This window comes from Bos indicus, chromosome 12 (genome assembly GCF_029378745.1).
Source record: "Bos indicus isolate NIAB-ARS_2022 breed Sahiwal x Tharparkar chromosome 12, NIAB-ARS_B.indTharparkar_mat_pri_1.0, whole genome shotgun sequence".
Classification (NCBI taxonomy): Eukaryota; Metazoa; Chordata; class Mammalia; order Artiodactyla; family Bovidae; genus Bos; species Bos indicus.
This window is the reverse complement of record NC_091771.1, coordinates 15,317,612-15,339,213: the sequence shown is the minus strand read 5'-3', so window position 1 is coordinate 15,339,213 and position 21,602 is coordinate 15,317,612. Positions and strand designations below refer to the sequence as shown.

Genomic DNA, 21,602 nt, shown 5'->3' with positions numbered 1-21,602 from the left:
TTTGAGGCTGCTGGCTGTGAAGTGCTTCAGGAGGCCACTTTGTCTACCACACGGCTAGATTCTGCCCGAGCAGAAAGACAACACCCAGGAAAGACATAATGATGAGGAGAGATAGGGAGGGGTGGGGAGGAACTGGGCTAACTAAATAGTATTAGCAGCTGGATCCAGCCATGTCTAAAGCAAGATGCATTCCTGAACTTCTCAGCTACAGGAGCCAATACACTGTATTTTTACTTAAGCTAGTTTGAGCTCAGTTTTCTTTTCTTGCAGCTGAACAAGTCCCAGCCAACTGACAGGTCTATAACAACATATGCTTGTAAATAAACTTTTATCTTTTGACAGGAGAAATGCTAAGTATATCAAATTCTTTAGCCACTTTTTCCCTTTAAAAAACATTATCTTTTTGTATCTTACTGATGCCAAATTCCACTTATTTCTATTCAGGCCTGTCTGGAAACAAGCTCTGAGGATCAGGTTAACATTACCTTATTGCTGCAGTGGCTTTATTAAAAGCCTATTTTGAGCAAACGAGCAACGGCCTGTTGAGCATTATTTAGCTCTGGGCAACTTAAGCTTAGGGGTACCAAGCTGCTTCAAAATCAAAGCCATGCAAATCTTTGCCTCATTTTTCTTGTTGATGTGAACTTACTTTATAAAAGCATTTAAACTGTTCAATTACACACTCTGAATTTAAAGGCAAATGGTCCACTGAGTCGACGTGATTGGGGACTGCTGATTTACAAGGGATCATCAATAATTAAAGATAAAGTTCCTTTAATCTTGACCTGAAATCAAATGGATGTGGAGCACAAGAAAATGAAGAGGTTCAGTTACAATTAGAGCTGATTTCTGATGACACTTTAAACAGAAATGGATGTCTGAAGAAACCCTGGGCAAGGGGTGCTGTGCTGGAGAACAGGGTGCTTGGGCTCATAGTGGTCTTGGCAGTCTGGGGTTTCAAAGGGAACAATTACATAAAGCTTTAAATGGCTTGAATTCCTGAAGGAAATGCTGCTATGCTATTATTTTACAGATACAATAAAATATGAAGAAAGACTTGACGTAACACATTTAAGGTAAAAGAGCAAAGACTGTCAACAGAGAAATAATAGGCTTCCTCTGATATTTTACTTTGGTGGGGGGATGGTGGGGAGTCAAAATTTAAAATTCATGAAAACACTCCTTTAAATGGATGCTGTGTTTCTGACTTTTTTATCAGTTACCAGAGCCTGGCCTTTTAAAATTGGCTTATTTGTCCTTAATGAGTAACTTTAACTCTCTGATTGCTTATGCAAGTCACACACTGGTGAATGAAGGATACAGGCTGGCCCTTAAGGGCAGTTTCTCTAATCAATAATTTCGCTTGCAGGAGTGAAGGTTTTTAGGAAGAAGACTGGAAGGGAAGGAACTGGAAAAACAAGAAAATACTTCAGATGCACTCAGAATGTCAAAAATGACATCCTAAAGGTCAGAAAGCAGATGGTAACTTAAGAATATAGTAGTAGTGCTAATAACAAAGAGGACGTGTTAAAATGAGCACATCGTGGTCAGAAATCTGGTATCAAGAGAGGCGCTGGGGGCCTCAGAAAACCAGAGCGTGTCATTAAATGCACTGACTAAAGAACTCAACACCAAGAAGATCTCTTTTCCTCCCTTTTACACAGGGCTCAAAAATTTGTTTAATAATACTAACAATAAATATTAGCAAAATACTTTGCTGTTGACAAATGCAACTTTCATAAACATTAAAATTATTACAAGGAACCTATAAACTAGGTATTTTTAAGACAAATTTACAAAGTATAATATTATACACATTTAACTTGAATATATTAGTAAATTTTATATTAAGAATGTCATATATCAAGTAAATTAAATATTAAATTATATAATGTATTAAACCATTAAATGCATTCAAGTACCTGAGGCTATTTGGCTAAATGGCAGGACTGGGACATGAACTGAGGTCCTGTTACTCCCAGTCCTGTGCTCTTTCCATCAGGAAGTCTCCTTCCTGGATCACTGACTTTAATGCTACACTGGGTTCCTTCATTCTCCTGGTACTGCTCAGACTAAAATCAAATTAGTAAGGGTGTGTGTACTGAAGCCCATTAGTACAGACCGACTTACGTCCTGTCACCCTTTTAAAAGAGAGAATTACCTACACGGAGGAGAGCTGGGCTCTAGCCACTTTCTAGGTCAACGGGCTTTGCCAGCTCAGTCTGAATGTGAGTGGGAGATGGAGAGGAGATGGAACAGGAGAGGGAGAGAATCATAGACGGAGCGCTGGCAGAGGTCACGATGATTATCCAGTCCAGCTCCCTCAGTTTTAGCGACGACGTGACTTCTCCAGATCCCACCGAGGTAAACGGCAGGACTAGAGCCCATGTGACCATGTCCTGTCCTCTCCTCTACACGAGAGTAACTGCAGCTCTGGCACTCTATGCTTTATTGAGACAGCTCTTTGTACCCCGCTCCTGCCACAGACAACAGGAGGTCTGTCAAAATCCACCTGAGGAAAATATGGTGGTTCTAAAAGGTAAAGGATGTCACCATCTCCTTTTCCTTAAATCACTTCATCTAATATTTATTGGATTGCTACCATAACTGTGTTGTGGAATGTATGAATATTTAGGGATGTGAACAATATACAAACCTGCCTTCAAACACTTAATGCTTTACAGGCAATTTAGTCCCTAATTAATAAAACTACTATAAAATATTTCAGTTTCTAGATCTGTTGTTCTCAAGCTCTTTGAGGTTCCCAGGCTCTCTGAGAATCTGACATAAACTACAAATCTGCTCCCCCAAAAAATCCACACATTTCTGTACATATTCAGGGGGTTGCTGGATCTCCTAAAGCCCACCTACTGACCATGAATTAAGAGGTTCTGTTAAGAGAGTCACTGAGTTCCACCACATAAAAATTATCTGAACAGCCAAGACAGAGAGAAAGCTAGTTATCCTTTTTCTCTGCTGCAAAATGAATAAACTTTAGAAACATTATGCCATTCCATGTTAAGGCAAAGAAAGAGCTTTCCTTAGCACTTATCTGAATGTCCCTCTACAAACACTTTCCCACATCTAACTGTGTGTGTGTTTTATTCTATGAGACTATGTCATTTGCATCCAGAATATCTGGAATAGCCTTTTCATGTATATATAAAAATACAAAGATAAACTTCATTAAAAGCAGAAGAAATGGAGTTTAGCTTATGAATTATTCTATTTCAAATTTTTTAATCTAGCTTGGAATGCTGTTTCTAAGGCTTTGATGCTGAAGCGAGTGAAGTCATTAAGATGAGTTGATAATACTGCCAGCATGAGCACTTTCCTTCTCTTTGGTTAAAGAAAAAGTATTTAGGTCTTTTGGAATTCAAATTTCTTTCTTAATGAAAAAGTGAAAGCATGAAGCGTAACAGTAAAGAAATCTCTACAGAAGTGGGAAACTGCACCATCAATACTGAAGTTTCAGAAATAATTTCCTGAAGCTTTGAATACATTAAAAAAAAACAAACCATGGAGTCATTTATGTTAAAATATTTTACAAAACTGGTTATCTTGTTCCATATTCTGAGGCAAATAAATGGAGCAGTTAGAATTAACATATTCTTCGGCATCCTGGCAAGGTGGATAAAATGATAAAGGAAACTGGGTAAGAGGACAAGAATAAAGGGGTTTCCACCTAAGTTTTAAAAACCTGTAAGTAAAATACTGCTATAATTCAATCTGCCACTTTGCTAAGCTTAGGTGTGAGAAAGTTAAATGGAAGGAAATGTGACCCAAAGACTAGAGAAAGGGTTTCGATCCCTTCCTTGTTTCCAGCATTTTAAATGGATTAGAAACACAGATTATTTTCAGATAGGTATTAATACAAACGTCTGGAGAAGTGATTAAAAAATGATTATTTATAGAACAAAAATTTTCTAAAACATCAATTTATTAAAAATGTCCTTGAAAATGGAGACTAGGCCAACCCAAGCATAATCTCAACGAGCACTGTGAGGCTCTACAGCTCAAGTTTGAAAGGACCTAATGTTAGTGCTAGATGATTTAAAAAAAAATCCACAGAGAACAGTTCACAAGACAGGGATAAACAATCACTGTGAAAAAACAGTGACTCTTAAAGTTGAGCTTTTCTAGAGGGAGGGAGAAGAACAAATGAAAGACTAGAAATGCTATAAGCAAAGAGACTTTAGGCTTAATGTCAAGGATCAGTCAAAGATCAAAAGGAGGACAAATCTGCCTCTTCTTCATATGAACTATTGATACTAAATGTATTTAAAATTAAAACAATGAAGCTGAGATTTAAAAAAGAAACAGAAAGGAACAGAGGGGAAGAAAGAAAAGGGGAGGAAAGGAAGGAAGAAAAAAGACTGCACGCAGACAGCTTTTCCATGCTGGAACGAGACCCAGCACCAGCATAGGTGCAGGTGAACTTACTAATTCACAGCACGCTTCTCTTCAGTAAAGCCGTGTTAATGAAGCCTGTTTAAACCTATTTAAAGGATCAGTGTGAGCATATACATACCACAGGTTGTTTTGTGATGTCCACCAAGTCCTTCAGATTATAATACTGATGCTTCTCAAAAGCTGAAAACAGCATGTCCAAAACGTGTTGTTTATCAGCTCGGGCTCGCTTTCCATCTTCTTTCTTTTTCCTTTCATATTCAATCTATGTGAAGAAAGCAAAAATCCCGAAGGCATCAATTCAATGTGCTCACTCTGAAACACAGGTACTCTTTTCCATCCTCCACTATTAGATTTTAAATTGCAAGGCAGCAGGTCAAAGAGTGGTAGTTCAGTATCTATGGCCTTCTTTGCTCCTAGGGCTCCTCAGACCTTTAAGGCTCCAGGAAGGTTAGTGCCCACCTGTAAACCATTTTCACTGTTCCCTAAAGCTTTATGTAATGTGTCCATTTCCTCCCCCAAAGCCCATCTTCACTGAAATCACATCATGTGGATCACAAAGTCTATTTGCAACTCTTTGTTTTTGATTACCCAAAATACAGTAAAAGAGTTTATCTGTCTATGCCATTTGGTAGGTAATATCTTTCAAAATGAGAGTTTTTCAGGGCAGGAAGAAGGCTGAGGGGCAGAGAGATCAGACAACAGGTTTTCTAGGGAGGAAAAGCTTGGGAAATCTTGGTAAAAACCAAAGAACAAGGGTGGTGACAGGCGGCCTTTTCTCCTCCCAACCCCGTGACCTCCTTGAACTTGCTTCTTCTGTAAAATGAAGTAAGCAACGGCACGAATGGTGTCACCATCCAGACATATGTGCATTTGTAAAAAAGTTAGCTCTTTACTGAAAACACGCAATTTGCTTGCATTCATGTCCGTTGATTAAGCTTTTCATTTTTTTTTTTTTTATTAACTTTATCTTGATAAAGCCTCAGAAACTTGTTAGAGGACAGATATATATATAAACTGTAGGGCTTCCCTGGTGGCTCAGTGGTAAAGAACTCGCCTGCCAATGAAGGAGATGCAAGTTCGATCCCTGGGCCAAGAAGATCCCCTGGAGAAGGAAATGGCAACCCACTCCAGTATTCTCACCTGGAGAATCCCATGGACAGAGGAGCCTGGTGGGCTACAGTCTGTGGGGTCGCAAAACAGGTGGACATGACTTAGCGACTAAACAACAATGCAGACCGCAGCAGCAGCCCACCTGGTCAATAAGCATCAGCAGGCTGCGTAAAAGCTGTCAGAGCACAATCTTTTGTGCATCAACAGAATTACTGTGAGAGAGAGAGACTAACTTCAAAGACGGAGAAATGCATATCAAAACATACAACTGAATTCTGTACAAATTCCAGCTTCATATAGTTAGGCTTATTCTCTGTATTTTAACAAGAGAGACGTAAAGAGATAAAATCTAATTTCTATTGATGTTAAGACTAAAAATATACCTTAAATATAATCAGAGACTTTAGAGGCAAGAAGTAACTCTGACAACAGTATTGGTCTTTCAATAAATAAAATTAGGAGCTAGACAAGAAGAAAGAGCTAAATTGAATGTCTTAATTTTTGTGATATGTATACCTGGAGAGTAAAACTTGAAATCCATTCAGCTCCTCAATAGATTAAGCATGAATTAGATGCTTGGTATTGCACTAAAACTGAAGAAAATAGCAACCCACTCCAGTATTCTTGCCTGGGAAACCTCATGGACAGAGGCCTGATGGGCTACAGTTCATGGGGGTCACAAAAGAGTTGGACACGGCTTAGTGACTAAACAACAACAACAACTGCACTAAAATATGGGAGTAAATAAGATACTCTCTTTCAAAAGGTATCCCTTTCTTAAGGCTCGTGTGTTAAAATGTATACAGAGGGCCTTGAGTATTTTAAATGTAGTAATGTAGTAAAAGAGACCACAGAGTTACCTAGGACAACTCATGACGTTGGGAAAAAAGCGTAAATGCAGGGCACAGACTGTATTGTTGGGGATACTGGGCTGCCCAGTATCAGGTGAAAAAAAATGCACTTATGGTCAAAGGCAGAAGTACAGATTCTGCCCCGATTCCGCGAGAAAGGAGGCTGCAGAGCTATAGCCAAGACCAAAAGAGATGGACTTGGGGGCCACTCGAGACAGAATTTCTTTCTCTCGGGTTAAAAGGAGGAGAGAACTAAGACGGTGGCTGTATGATGGAGAAAGAAAGCATGACAGATCAAGACAAAGCCCACACATCTAAAAAAAGGAGGCTCTTTGGATTAAAAAGAGGAACAACGGCATGGAATACCTTAAAGTGATTCACGTTTAAGCCTTGCTTTGCTGACCAATGTCTAAACTATGTCATATTTTCCCCCGTTTATAACTGTACTCAGTTTGCATCCTGAAATTCCCTTCCACAGCTGCACTGTGCTTGAAAGGGTTTGCTCTGTCCACTGTGATGGACAGTGTAGAAAGCAGGGCCAGAGGAAAGAGTATAAAAGTATGGACCACGGGAAGAAGATACGATAACCCTTTACTCCGACCAAGTGGAAGATAAGAAACTTAACTTGGCATCTACAAAATAGAGGGAGGTAGAATCAGACAAAGAAGAGTGGAGAAAGCCTATTTCCTTCTTAAAGGCCTGAGTGGGGTGTGGGATTTCATTCAGTGAAAGGTCACTGTGAAGAAGGAATTCAAAGGGCCTGGACTCCATCTTAGGCCTGTTCATGCTGATCATGCTCAGCCACCTTTCCAATGGACTCTGAACTCTGTTTAGTGCCTATGAAAACAACAACAGAAGGATAAGACCCCCTCCAGACAGAGGGAATCTTAAAGATCGTATCTAGGTTACTCATCGCCTAAGAGAAAACATATACTAATCACCCCTTCCTCCAGAGAGGCCATAAATTTTTCTGTATTGGAGTGTAACCTTGGGTTTACTGATTATTGGCTAATTGTTTGACTGTTTGAGCACATGAGCACATAGCACGTGAATGATGGGGTTATTGGGATTGTATTTTCCTTGGTTTATGTAAGTCTTAAGGAATTTGGAGTGGTGGGTTCAGACACGTACACATGGGGTATAAAAGATTTTCACACATGCTGGTCAGGGTCCTTGGCTAAGAGGAGACTTTGCCTTGGGCCCGCTGGTGTAATAAACTGCACTCCACTATCTGCATTGTCCTTCTGAGTGAGTTTGTTTCCCGAAACGCGTGGCTACAACAACTGATCCTCAAGAAAAACAAGACAGAGAGGTGGGAACCTAGCAAAAGGCTAGTGCTATGCTTTTGTATTCTCAGTATGGAGCCACAGTTGTACCGTATTCTTTCTTCTCTTCCATCCCAGCTTTAATTTATGCTGAAAGAAGATGGAAAAATTTAAATTCAGAGAATAGGAAACAGAAGTTATGGCAAATTCAGCTTCCACTCTTAGCCCTCTCTTCCTCATGTAAAATGACTTGAGAAGCTAGGAAGATGAACAGGAAAAATGTTTTCAAGTAACAAAACATGCTGGTAAAGCAAGATAGGACTTCCCTGGTGGCTCAGATGGTAAAGCGTCTGCCTGCAATGTGGGAGACCTGGGTTCCATCCCTGGGTCAGGAAGATCCCTGGAGAAGGAAATGGCAGCCAACTCCAGTACTCTTGCCTGGAAAATCCCATGGATGGAGAGCCTGGTAGGCTACAGTCCACGGGGTAGCAAAGAGTTGGACACGACTGAGCGACTCTACTACCAAAGCAAGACAGTCCACTTTAGAGAGGGCATACAGTCCAGTAGGCAGTAGAGAGGAAAAACTTAAGCGTCTGTTATCAAGTTGTCCCAACCCTAAAAGCCATAGGTCAGACCCAAAAGGACTAAAGATAAGAACTGAGAATAAATTAGAAAGAAACTTCAAAATCAATACTGAAGGTATTGATTAAGAGTCAGATTAGGTTGTGATTTGTAATGTTAATGAGCAGTGAGAAAAGTACCAATTCTACACAGAAAATTTTCTTTTTAAATCTTGGTTTACATGTTTCAATCTCAAAAACACTGCATTTAACATTGGTGCTCTCCTCCTTTAAAATGGGGAGAAAACACACAAGACCTGTATGCTTATCTTTCTGCATTAACCACGCCTATCAATGGCTCAATAAAATTTTTGTAGTACTGCATTATTTAAATCTTTTTTTTTTAAATAATGTTCAAGAGAGATCCATCACCCCAATTCTGCTCTGTGGTATCAGGTGGTTCCAAAGTACATATAACTATAAAAAGGGACTAAAATGATCCCATGATCATGAAATTATTAGCAACAAATTATACTCATGCCAAAACTAAGATCCCTGAGGTAACTTCTCTTTTCTAAGCTCATCAGTGTACAAATGGAAGTCTTAATGTTGTACTTATAACTCTGTACTAAAAATTAATTTCACAAATAAACAACACACGATATGCACCAATCTAGGAAAAGACTACTGTTTGGATATACTGCTATTTCTTCTCCTCTTAGCTCTTTTTCCTTTGGGCATTTTGTTTTGCACTGGCAGTATCAGGAAACGACACTCAAAGCAATCAGATTTCTAACTTGTTCGCAGCCACAAAATACTACTAGGCTAGTTATTAGACTAGAAATAGCTTTTGTGTTATATGAATTTTAATTACTGATATCTGCCCCCAGTGACCATTAACTAAGGCATCACCAGCTGCACAGAAATGTCAATTCAGAAAGAACTTTCCATCTCCAGGCACAAATTTTTATAATCCCCCAATTCCATCATATACAATTTTACTTTCAAAATATAAAACCAATTATTCAAGAATGAACTGCAACCAAATGTTGAACACCCATTGTGGATGTGGTATAGGGCTGTTCAACTGTCATTACTGAAACAATAATCCCTGACTAAAATTATAAATGCCACCCACTTCCAATTAAAATATTATAATACAGATGTCTGTAAATTTCTAGATTGTTGTTTGCAGAAATACTTTGATTGCTTTGTCAAGACAGTCTTTGTGGAGGTTTTTAACTTTTAAAGTGAGCGTGACAGGTTTGAATATCATGGTTTGCATTTTAAATCCTTATGAAAGATTCCCCCACCCCCTATGCTTCTTTTTCTGCCTAATGTGTTGTTATCTCTTGGGAGGAAATTAATTCTTCAGGGTTGATCAGTCTTTGGTGTGCAAATTCAAATGGACAAAGCATGCAGCATTTTTTTTTTAAACCATGTAGTATTCTTACACTAGACTATATAATACAGTAGGCAAATACTGCTGAATAGGCCTTTAGATTCAGTCTTGCAGGCATCCACTTTAATCAACAAAATTCCAAATTTATATATATATATAAATACTTAAAAACAAAAACAAAAAAAAAAGCCAAGCCAAAAAAACACTCCCAACAACCTTAGTTCTGAAGATTAAGACAACACAACTGGTCGCTCCACAGAATGAAACAGTTTCTTCTAATGTTCTATCACTTTCAGACCAAGAGCTCTTGCCAGGGTGGGGAGAAAAGGCGAAGAGAAGTCTTCTTTTCAAGCTGGGGGCAGGGGGGTGGGGTGGGGAGTTGATGGTAATAGAGACAAGAAGATACTAATTCTTTCTAAAAAGCCTTGGGTTTAGTGGAAAGAGACTTCCTGGTTTCCCTTCTAGGTATCATTTTTGTTCCCCATGCCACAGGAGATGGCAGACATGCCACAAGAGACAGACAGATTTCCTGTCTCTTTGGATCAGTGGCTGAATGCCAGAACTACCTAGGTAAAAAATTTAAAGATAGTAGGCCTCCACATTAGATCAATACAACCAATCTCTGAAGGTATTTTCTTTTTAAAAAGCTTCCCAGGTGATTTTAGTCTACAGCCAGCACTGAGACCACTGTCTAGACAACAGAGGGCACTTTTTCTTTTCTTTCTTTTTTTTTTTTTAGAAGAGTTACAGATTCTGTATTTTTGATTTTTATTTTATTTTTTAACTTTACAATATTGTATTGGTTTTGCCAAATATCAAAATGAATCCGCCACAGGTATACATGTGTTCCCCATCCTGAACCCTCTTCCATCCTCCCTCCCCATACCATCCCTCTGGGTCATCCCAGTGCACCAGCCCCAAGCATCCAGTATCGTGCATCGAACCTGGACTGGCAACTCGTTTCATACATGATATTATACATGTTTCAATGCCATTCTCCCAAATCATCCCACCCTCGTCCTCTCCCACAGAGTCCAAAAGACTGTTCTATACATCGGTGTCTCTTTTGCTGTCTCGTATACAGGGTTATTGTTACCATCTTTCTAAATTCCATATATATACGTTAGTATACTGTATTGGGGTTTTTCTTTCTGGCTTACTTCACTCTGTATAATAGGCTCCAGTTTCATCCAGCTCATTAGAATTGATTCAAATGTATTCTTTTTAATGGCTGAGTAATACTCCATTGTGTATATGTACCACAGCTTTCTTATCCATTCATCTGCTGATGGGCATCTAGGTTGCTTCCATGTCCTGGCTATTATAAACAGTGCTGCGATGAACACTGGGGTACACATGTCTCTTTCAATTCTGGTTTCCTCAGTGTGTATGCCCAGCAGTGGGATTGCTGGATCATAAGGCAGTTCTATTTCCAGTTTTTTAAGGAATCTCCACACTGTTCTCCATAGTGGCTGTACTGGGAGGTGGGTCATAGAGGATCCTGCTGTGATGTATGTTGGAAAGTGTTTTGCCTATGTTCTCCTCTAGTAGTTTTATAGTTTCTGGTCTTACGTTTAGATCTTTAATCCATTTTGAGTTTATTTTTTGTATGGTGTTAGAAAGTGTTCTAGTTTCATTCCTTTACAAGTGGTTGACCAGTTTTTCCAGCACCACTTGTTAAAGAGATTGTCTTTAATCCATTGTATATTCTTGCCTCCTTTGTCAAAGATAAGGTGTCCATATGTGCGTGGATTTATCTCTGGGCTTTCTATTTTGTTCCATTGATCTATATTTCTGTCTTTGTAGAGGGCACAATTTCTTACGAGAAAAGGGATTCCTTATGAGAAAGGTCCTATGACTGGAGACTACATAAAAGAATGCTATGGCATTTACACAGGCAGGATAATGATGTCCACAAAGTCAACCAGAACACAGAACATACACAGGCACCCTTACCTGCAGTCAGGGATGGAGGCAGTTGAAAGGAATCTTATACATCAGTGACTCTATATTTGGATTATATGACTCTATCAGTAAAAAACCTTTTTCCCCGGCCACGTGCCTTGTGGGCTCTTAGTTCCCTGACCACAAAAACAAAAGCTTTATACTCTTATTATAGTTAGCATTTTATTATAATGCTGTCTATGCTTTTAAGAGCTATGCAGGCGCCTCCACCAATTTCCGATACACTCTCATGGAGTTGGGGGCGGCGGAAATCACTAAACATTCAAGCAGTGTAACATGGTAGCTTACAGTCAATCTTTGTTAATTAAAGAGTATATGACTCATCACTATAATTATATTAATATTAATGACTCATTAACACTATGACAACGTTAACAAAGGTTGATACCATGAACTGAAATGTCACTTGACGTTAAAGAGTCTCTTTAAAAGGGATGTGACGGCTTTATATCCTAACAAGTGGTTCAGAATACAATGTATTTGTACTTATTTTAGTACTAAAAAGACAGCAATGAAAAGCACTCCAAAAATATGACACTTGGAATCTATCCTTCTATACCTGCCAGGTAGATATAGTGCCAACATCACTCTGAACATGAATTAGAGGTCAGAGCTTTGATACACGCCAAAGTGCCAGCTCTGACCTAAGAGAGACTTTCCTTTTGCCTCAGAAAGGATGGTATGTAGCAGTATGACAAGAGTGACCCTTGTAATGGAACTAAAGAAAAAAACAATTGTAATTTAAAAATGTGGACTCACTAGGTCAAAGGAAATATAGATTATACCCAAACAGGGTCTGAAAAGGCATGACCAGAGAAACTGAAAAAAATGGTAGCTCCTTGAAGACAGAAACTTTATTTATTTGGTTCACCAAGAGTAGGTATCTCAGGCATAAAATTGGCATTAAAAACAAACAAACATTTTTTTGTTCAGAGGAGACAAATCTTATGTAACTGTGGTAGGCCACTGTCATGCTAAGTACCAACACTTTTTCCTAGCTTCCCCCCTTTCCCATCGCAACAGAAAAACTTAACACTGTAAAACTTCCACTGTAATGATTCAGACAATAGGTACTCACTGTGACAGTTCCAACAATTCAAAAAGACTGACAATTCCAAGAATTCAAAAAGATTTCATGAAAGAGAAAATCAGGATAAAATCACCCTAGCACCTAGCACTAAAAAATAACAATTGTTAAAGTACTGAACTAATCCTTATTTTTGGACATTTGTTTCTAGTCTTTTCCTATTGTAAACAATAGAAACAGTGTAGCAATTTTTAAAATTTGGATGTCTTTAGAAGGGACACATGCACTTCAGTTCATCATAGTCTCTACCATTTACCTTCTTAAATTTCAGCATCCTACCCAAGAAGATGCCTGCTTGGCCCTGGAGGCGTCTACATTTGCTACCTGTCTTTATAAAATAACCGTAAGGTATTCAAATATCATAAAGTAGTGGTTGGGCAGATACTAACCTGCATCATTTGATAAGCTTGTAACTTAAAGGCCAAACTTAAAAAAGAGTATTTATTTCTTCCTAAATTCAGTATCAAGGGGAAATTTCAAGCAACAAAGTAGGACACAAAGGTATCAACTCTCAACTGCTCCTTGACTTAACTTGGACTTCCTTTTATTTTCAGAAAATCATCACTTTCTCCTTACACTGCAGGTCCTTAAAGACCCAAATCTCTTAGCTCTTTAAGCACTGCTAAGGATCTACAGCAACGCAGGTTTCTTAAGAGTAAGGTTCCTACTCACAGACATAGAAAACAAACTTATGGTCATCGAAGGGGAAACGGGCAGAGGAGTAAAGGAGGAGTAAGGGATGGACAGATATATACTACTATATATGAAATTGCCTAAAATGAAAAAGAAACACACACACACACACACACACACACACACACACACACACGGGCTCCTCCGGTAGCTCAGAAAGTAAAGAATCTGCCTGTAAGGCAGGAGACCCAGGATCAATCCTTGGGTCGGAAAGATCCCCTGGAGAAGGGAATGGCTACCCACTCTAGTATTCTTGCCTGGAGAATTCCACAGACAGAGGAGCCTGGCGGGCTACAGTCCATGGGGTCACAAAGAGTCGGACATAACTGGGACATAACTGCACGACTAACACTACCACTATACATATATACACACACGTGTATATACATGCATACACATACATATAATCACATCACTTTGCTGGATACCAACAACTAACACAATATTGTAAGTTGCCTATACTTCAATTAAAAAAAATAGTAAGGCTCTTAAACCAGTTTCCATGGTTCAACGTCTGGACTACTTGATTACTGGCTGCGTGACCTCAAGGAAGCTAACCTCTCTGTGCCCCAGTTTCTTCATCTATAAAATAAGGATCACAGCAATAATTACAACAGTTAGACCTTTGTACTGCCCGGCACAAAGTACACATAAGATGTATACATGTGTGTACTATATATACACACACTGTGTATGTGTACAAATATATACACTATATATTCATAAAGTGTGTGTTAGTCACTCAGTCATGTCTAACTCTTTGCGATCCCATGGACTGTAGCCTTCCAAGTTCCTCTGTCCATGGAATTCTCCAGGCAAGAACACCGGAGTGGGTTGATATTTCCTTTTCCAATATATATAATAAATATAGTACATACAATATACTTTAATGAAAAAGTTTTTTTACATACAGGCAGCCCACACTTTACATAGTAGTGTGAGGCTGTAAAAATTCCTAGAAAAGCTGAAACTAGGGAAAGCAATCTTAATAATGGGAAAAATGACCATTGGTTCATGATCCTACTCTCAGTTATAAAGGTATAGAAAAAACTCTAAAGCTAATATATTTTTTTAAGGATACTATGCTTCAAAACATTAGAAACACTGAAGAAATGTTTTATTTCTCTGAAAAATTTTCAGGAGTCACTTCAGCAGTGGTTGTCTTCTCATTGTATGACTTTGGCTATAGAGTGAATACCTTTTCTGTGCTCAGCAAACTGTTATCTTGCCCACTAAGCCTGGATACCTGAAGCACCTGACAGCAAGGTGTGTGACTGCTACGGTCCTTTCAAAACCTAAGAGTCTATGACATTAAAGACAGACCAGAATGAAGAACGACATGAAGACTTACATTGTATTGATGATTAGCAACAGGTTTGTAATTGGTTGTCACGACTTTGTCCAGCTGCTGTGATAGCCTTACAGGTTTGGAAGATTCTTCTATTTGCAATCTGAAAAACAGAAGGCATTATCAACAAACTTACTTGTTTATTAGAGTGAAACCTGAACAGGTATTCCGATAATCTTTTTATCAAGACCTAATACTTCACATATAAAGAAGATATATCAGCCTTAATACTTCAAAAACACACTGTATGTGACTATAACATGGAAAGCAGACCACCAACTAAACATACAAACTATCTCATTTATTTCTACAACTTCCTTCTAAATCATATACTGTACAGTCAAACCTTAACTTTTAAAACAAAGAAGCTAATCAGCTTTAAATTTGTGGGAAAAAAATCTGCATGTAAAAATGAATTATCTTAAGTAATATGGTCTAAAACTAATCAAGGTATTTATTTAAAACTTCCAATCATTTGACAAAAGTACATAAAAACAGGACACATCAGCACTCAGGCCAGTAGCTGCTTCACTGGACAGTGCAGATAAATGATCCATCTAAACTAAAATGCAACTAAAAATAGCGCTTTTGGAAAAAGAACTGTAAAATAAACATATGACACTATGTAGAGCATATTATAAAATATAATACTAGTACATATTCAAATAGCAATCTTAGGAGATTTTGTTTTGGACTAAATATTACCGTGGGCTTCCCTGGTGGCCCAGTGATAAAGAATCCACCTGCCAATACAAGAGACGTGGATTTCATCCTTGGGTGGGCAGATCCCCTGGAGCAGGAAATGGCAACCCACTCAAGTACCTTGCCTGGGAAATCCCATGGACAAGAAGAGCCTGGCAGGCCACAGTTCTTAGGGTTGTAAAGAGTCTGACACGACTTACCAATTAAAGAACAACAAAAGGTAAATATATTAGGTAAAGGTAAAGGTAACATATATTACCATACCAAGTGACTCACAGTCAACCATTTACTTATTTTAAAAATTAAATTATTCTGGTATATGAAGACAGTAAATCTAAACAAAAACGTTTTAAGGCAGGAAAAGGTATAGCTTTCCAAAATGATTACTTTTTTCCAAAGTAACTATTTTTAAAGGACAAAAGGCACCACTGTACCTACAGACTTCTTAACTTAAAGCACTACAGGAAAAATAATTGCCAGCCATGTCTAGCTAAATTATAATCAAAGAGTAAGAATGAAATAAAAATACTCATACAAAAACATAGATCCTCACCAAGAGAACTACTCAAGGATTCATTTCAGCAAGAAGTTAAATGAACCCCAAAGGAACGATGCAATGATCACAGCAAAGAAACTGAGAACCATATTAGAAAATTATCTACTTGATACAGATGAAAAAAAAAAGAAGATACAGTTTTAAAGAAAGTGGAACTTCACATGAAAGATGGGAAGAGATCAGAATGAAGGCATTTAAGATTCCCATATATATTCTAAGTTTTCTGTAATAAGCATCTATCACTTTTACAATCAGAAAAGTAAGTATACTTCTTTTATAGGAAAAAGAAATATTGTTTCTGGGAAGGTTAGTTTGAAAGCTATAAAAATGTTGCTCATTTAAAAATAATATATGTTGAACATAATATATCACTTTCTTTTAATGGGACTTTAAAAATAATTTTCATTTAAAATTCTTTCAAAGGAACAACCTGTCATATAAAAGGTAACTGTTTCTTTTTTTATAACATTATTATTTAATTTGTTGGATGGACTTTCTGTTCTGCTTCCTTCTGCTTATTTTTAGGTGGTTGTTGTTCAGTAACTAAGTCATGTCCGACTCTTTGCAACTCCATGGACTGCAGCACACCAGGCTTCGCTGTCTTTCGCTATCTCCTGGAGTTTGCTCAAACTCATGTCCACTGAGTCAGTGATGCCATTTAACCAACTCATCATCTGTCACTCCCTTCTCCTCTTGTCCTCAGTCTTTCTCAGCATCAGTGTCTTTTCTAGTAAGTCAACTCTTCACATTGGTGGCCAAAAGTATTGTAGTGTCAGCTTCAGCATCAGTCCTTCCAATGAATATTCAGGGTTGATTTTCTTTAGGATTGACTGGTTTAATCTCCTTGCTGTCCAAAGGACTCTCCAGAGTTTGCTCCAGCACCCCAGTTTGAAAGCATTAATTCTTTGGTACTCAGCTGTCTTCATGGTCTAACTCTCACATCCGTACATGACTAGTGGAAAAACCATAGCTTTGGCTATATGAACCTCTCTCAGCAAAGTGTTATCTCTGCTTTCTAATATGCTGTCTAAGTTTGTCATAGCTTTTCTTCCAAGGAGCAAGCATCTTTTAATTTTGTGGCTGAAATCACCCTCCACAGTGATTTTGGAGCCCAAGGAAATAAAGTCAGTGTTTCCACTTTTCCCCCATCTATTTGCCATAAGAGACAGAACCAGATGCCATGATCTTTGTTTTATGAAAATTGAGTTTTAAGCCAGCTTTTTCATTCTCCTCTTTCACCTTCATCAAGAGGCTCTTAGTTCCTCTTCGCTTTCTGACATAAGGGCGGTATCATCTGGGTATCGGAAGTTGTTGATATTTCTCCCGGCAATCTTGATTCCAGCTTGAGCTTCATCCAGCCTGGCATTCTGCATGATGTACTCTGTATAGAAGTTACTATAAGCAGGGTAACAATATACAGCCTTGATGTACTCCCTTCCCAATCTGGAACCAGTCCTTTGTTCCATGTCCGGTTCTAACTGTGGCTTCCTGTGCTGCACACAGGAGCCTCTAAGGAGGCAGGTAAGGTGGTCCAGTGTTCCCATCTCTTTAAAAAATTTCCAGTTTGTTGTGACCCACACAGTCAAAGGCTTTACCATGATCAATGAAGCAGAAGTAGATATTTTTTTGGAATTCCCTTGCTTTTTCTATGATCCAGTGGATGTTAGAAGTTTTGATCTCTGGTTCCTCTGCCTTTTCTAAATCCAGCTTGTACATCTGGAAGTTCTCAGTTCATGTACAGCTGAAGTCCAATTTGAAGGATTTTGAGCATAATCTTGCTAGCATGTGAAATGAGTGCAACTGTAGGGTAATCTGATCATTCTTTGGCACTGGCTTTCTTTGAGATTTGATATATAATACCAAATTCCTCAGGAAATATTAGAGACCTACCAATTGCTTTTTTAATTTGAAAGCTGTAAATACTACTGGTTTTGTTTTTAACTGCGATTGCCAAATTGAGTATAGTTATTTCAGTATTAAAATACAAGTATTTTAATTCTTCTAATTATTTACAAATCCATATATATTAACTATATAAGATCATAATTTTATGAAGTGTAAAAAATGTACTCTAGAAATGTCTTCAGAAATTTACTGTACATGTAACCATAAATTGTATTTACTGTGTTACTTTGTTTTCATGGGCCAAGTAGAGTTTCTATAAACTAGGAAAAAAGCACTAGCTAGAGCCCTAGAAGGGAGCTATCCACCCACAGATGGACTTCGATTTACAATCTTTCAATGGCCTCTTCACTGCTCTTGGGTGATGCACAAGCTTCTTCCCATGACTGCATGTCATTCTGGGATCTAGTCCCTGCTCCCTCTCCAGCTCAATCCACTGTTCTCCTACACGTGCACTGCTACGGCTGAAGCTGTGCCATGCCCAGACTTTAGAAGAAGTTTCTTACAGGCAGTCATCCAGCAAATCTTTACTGGGTGCCTATTCTTGTTGTTGTTCAGTGGCTCAGTTGTGTCTGACTCTTTGCGACCCCATGGGCTGTGGCACGCCAGGCTTCCCTGTCCTTTACCATCTCCCAGAACTTGCTCAAACTCATGTCCATCAAGTCGGTGATGCCATCCAACCATCTCGTCCTCTGTCTTCCCCTCTCCTTCTGCCTTCAATCTTTCCCAGCATCAGGATATTTCCTGGGTGCCTCTGTCTACCAAGAAAAGACTTGCTTAGTGGAAGACAAACATTAAACAAATGCTTACCTATAACTGGTTATCTGCGGGACTAAAGAGGGACAGGGGGTTGGTATTATGACAACTGACTGTGTGCTGCTACAAAGTAAAGAATAACTCCAAGATGTTCACTTGGTAAGCTGAAGCAGGTCAGCCCACGTTCCTAAGAGGTGAAGCCCAAAAGACTAGGTGGAAACAACTCCTCCAAGCCGAGAAGACGTCTCAAAGTGACTGACAGACAAATGTTTAGAAAGAAATGAATGGTTGCAGATAGGTATAGGAATGTTTACAAAGGATTAGAACTATGCTGCTGCTGCTAAGTCACTTCAATCGTTTCCGACTCTGTGCGAAGCCATAGACAGCAGCCCACCAGGCTCCTGTGTCCCTGAGATTCTCCAGGCAAGAATACTGGAGTGGGTTGCCATTTCCTTCTCCAACGCATGCATGCATGCTAAGTCACTTCAATCATGTCTGACTCTATGCGACCCAATGGATAGCAGTCCACCAGGCTCCTCTGTCCACAGGATTCTCCAGGCAAGAGTACTGGAGTGGGTTGCCAGCAAGGAGATCAAACCAGTCAATCCTAAAGGAAAACAGTCCTGAACATTCATTGGAAGGTCTGATGCTGAAGCTCCAATACTCTGGCCACCTGATGCGAAGAACTGACACATTGGAAAAGACCCTGATGCTGGGAAAGATTGAAGGCAGGAGGAGAAAGGGATGACAGAGGATGAAATGGTTGGATGGCATCACCGACTCGATGGACATGGGTTTGAGCAAGCTCCAGGAGCTGGTGATGGACAGGAAAGCCTGGCGTGCTGCAGTCCATGGGGTCGCAAAGAGTCGGACATTACTGAGTGACTGAACTGAACTGAGAACTGCTACTGCTAAGTCGCTTTAGTCGTGTCCGACTCTGTGCGACCCCATAGATGGCAGCCCACCAGGCTCCCCCGTCCCTGGGATTCTCCAGGCAATAACACTAGAGTGGGTTGCCATTTCCTTCTCCAGTGCATGAAAGTGAAAAGTGAAAGTGAAGTCGCTCAGTCGTGTCCGACTCTTTGAGACCCCATGGACTGCAGCCTACCAGGCTCCTCTGCCCATGGGATTTTCCAGGCAAGAGTACTGGAGTGGGGTGCCATTGCCTTCTCCAGAACTGAGAACTATGCATGTGTAAATCCTTTGGAGGGAAAAAAAAAAACAAGTGGCAGCCTGTTTCTGAACACCTCTCTCTGTATTCTAACCTTAGGCCTATCCCCTTAATGCAATCAGTTCTCAGGGGCCTGGCCTCTCTAAATGGTAATCTAGCTGTTATGCTGCCACTAAATTATCTTTTCTGTTTCAATCACCTCGCTCCACAATTTGATCTTATGAGACATTCAAGGAGGGAGGCATGCACTGGCTTCTTCTTTCCACATTAAATGATTGTTCCCATTACTTCACAGCTTGAAAATACCTTGGGATTTCACTGTATTTAGGTTAAGTGCGTTTTTATAAATGGTAGCTTATTTCTTGTCATACTCTTACACTAGAATTTATTTCAGCCACTGTATCCTGATTCAGATTTAGGTGGCATGGTTTCCTTTCAATTCTAATGCAGAAGTTCTAACAGCCAATTTCATCTTTCATAGAGTGTCATGCCATTTTTATCCTCAAAGTATTCAATCTTTTAAATATATAAAGGAAAACACTGAATTAACTTTTTTTGAAAGAGCTCATATAAAAATTTAACCTTCTTATTATACATTTAAAAAGTCAAGTTCAAGGGTTTTGTTTTAATTAAAAGAGGATATCTTATGATTCAAAATTCAAAAGGTTAACCTATGGATGGAAAATATATTTTTGAAGAACTAAACCTTAAAATACTTTACTTAACTTGAATAGTTTAAAATAATTTAGCAGGGTTCTTTACTTAACACTAAATAATTCATTTAACATTATCCCATGAAGTGTCAGAACAATTTGCAACTCCATTTCACCACTGAACAATGTACCAAATTAAACATCACTGACCTCAACATGCCTTCAGAGTCAAAATAAGGTTTAAAACTAGGCTTGTACAAAATAGTACAATGTGAAAAATATCTGGTTTGCACAGCTGAACAGCAAACTACACACAGAGGTCTGGGGCTGGACTGGGGGAAAGCTGAAAGTTTTATTGTCCCAATCATGTAAGAAATCGGTCTGGGATTTGCCTGGTGGTCCAGTGGTTATGAATCAGCCTGCCAATGAAGAGGACATGGGTTTGATCCCTGGTCCAGAAAGATCCCACGTGCTGCAAGGCCACTAAGCCCATGCTCCACAACCAAAGCAGTCACTTCAGTGGGAAGCCTGCATGCTGCAATGAGGAGTAGTGCCCACTCGCCACAACTGGGCAAAGCCTGAGCGCACAGCATCGAGGACCCAGCGCAGCCAAAAATATATAAATCTTTTTTTTTTAAAACAGAGTCTTAACTTTTTCAGAAAATTTAAAAACATGGTGTTATTTTCAAGAAAAAATAATAGAAAAATATCACTATATGATCATTTGGACACAGATAGACCCTACTTTTACAAACCACTAAAAAACAAAAGTGTGGTGCTAATTACTACCACCATTTCCGGACAGTTTAGAATATATGTCCACAGTCTTAGAAGACTAGGATTCACTGAATTACCAGTCTTTCTAGAATATTATATAAAGGGTCAGTTTCTTACTTTCCAATCAAAGGAAAAGCTCAAGGGTTAAATAACCTAAGACTGAAAACACTAATAAAACAACCATAACAACAGACATCTAGAAAGTATTTTACTATGTTGTAGAAACTGTGTTAAAGCTCTGCATACATCTTCTCAATCTTAAAAGCACAACAATGGGAGCTCACATCTTTTCTTTTTTTTAACCCAAAGCCTCAAGTAGTTAATCTATACACTCCCAAAAAGGCCATATAACTGAATAACACCTCTATTTAAAAGTTCATTGAGTTTAGTT

The 21,602-nt window shown here is 38.9% G+C and overlaps 1 protein-coding gene across 1 annotated transcript in view; it reads right to left on the bottom strand.

Moving 5' to 3' along the window:
- GTF2F2 (general transcription factor IIF subunit 2) overlaps positions 1-21,602 on the bottom strand; it is a 144,780-nt gene that overhangs the window by 17,611 nt on the left and 105,567 nt on the right. The window contains exons 6-7 of the mRNA XM_019971233.2: positions 14,698-14,797; positions 4,532-4,675 (exon numbers count right to left, since the gene is read on the bottom strand). Coding sequence (XP_019826792.1) covers positions 4,532-4,675; positions 14,698-14,797 — 244 coding nt within the window. The remainder of the gene's footprint in view (positions 1-4,531; positions 4,676-14,697; positions 14,798-21,602) is intronic.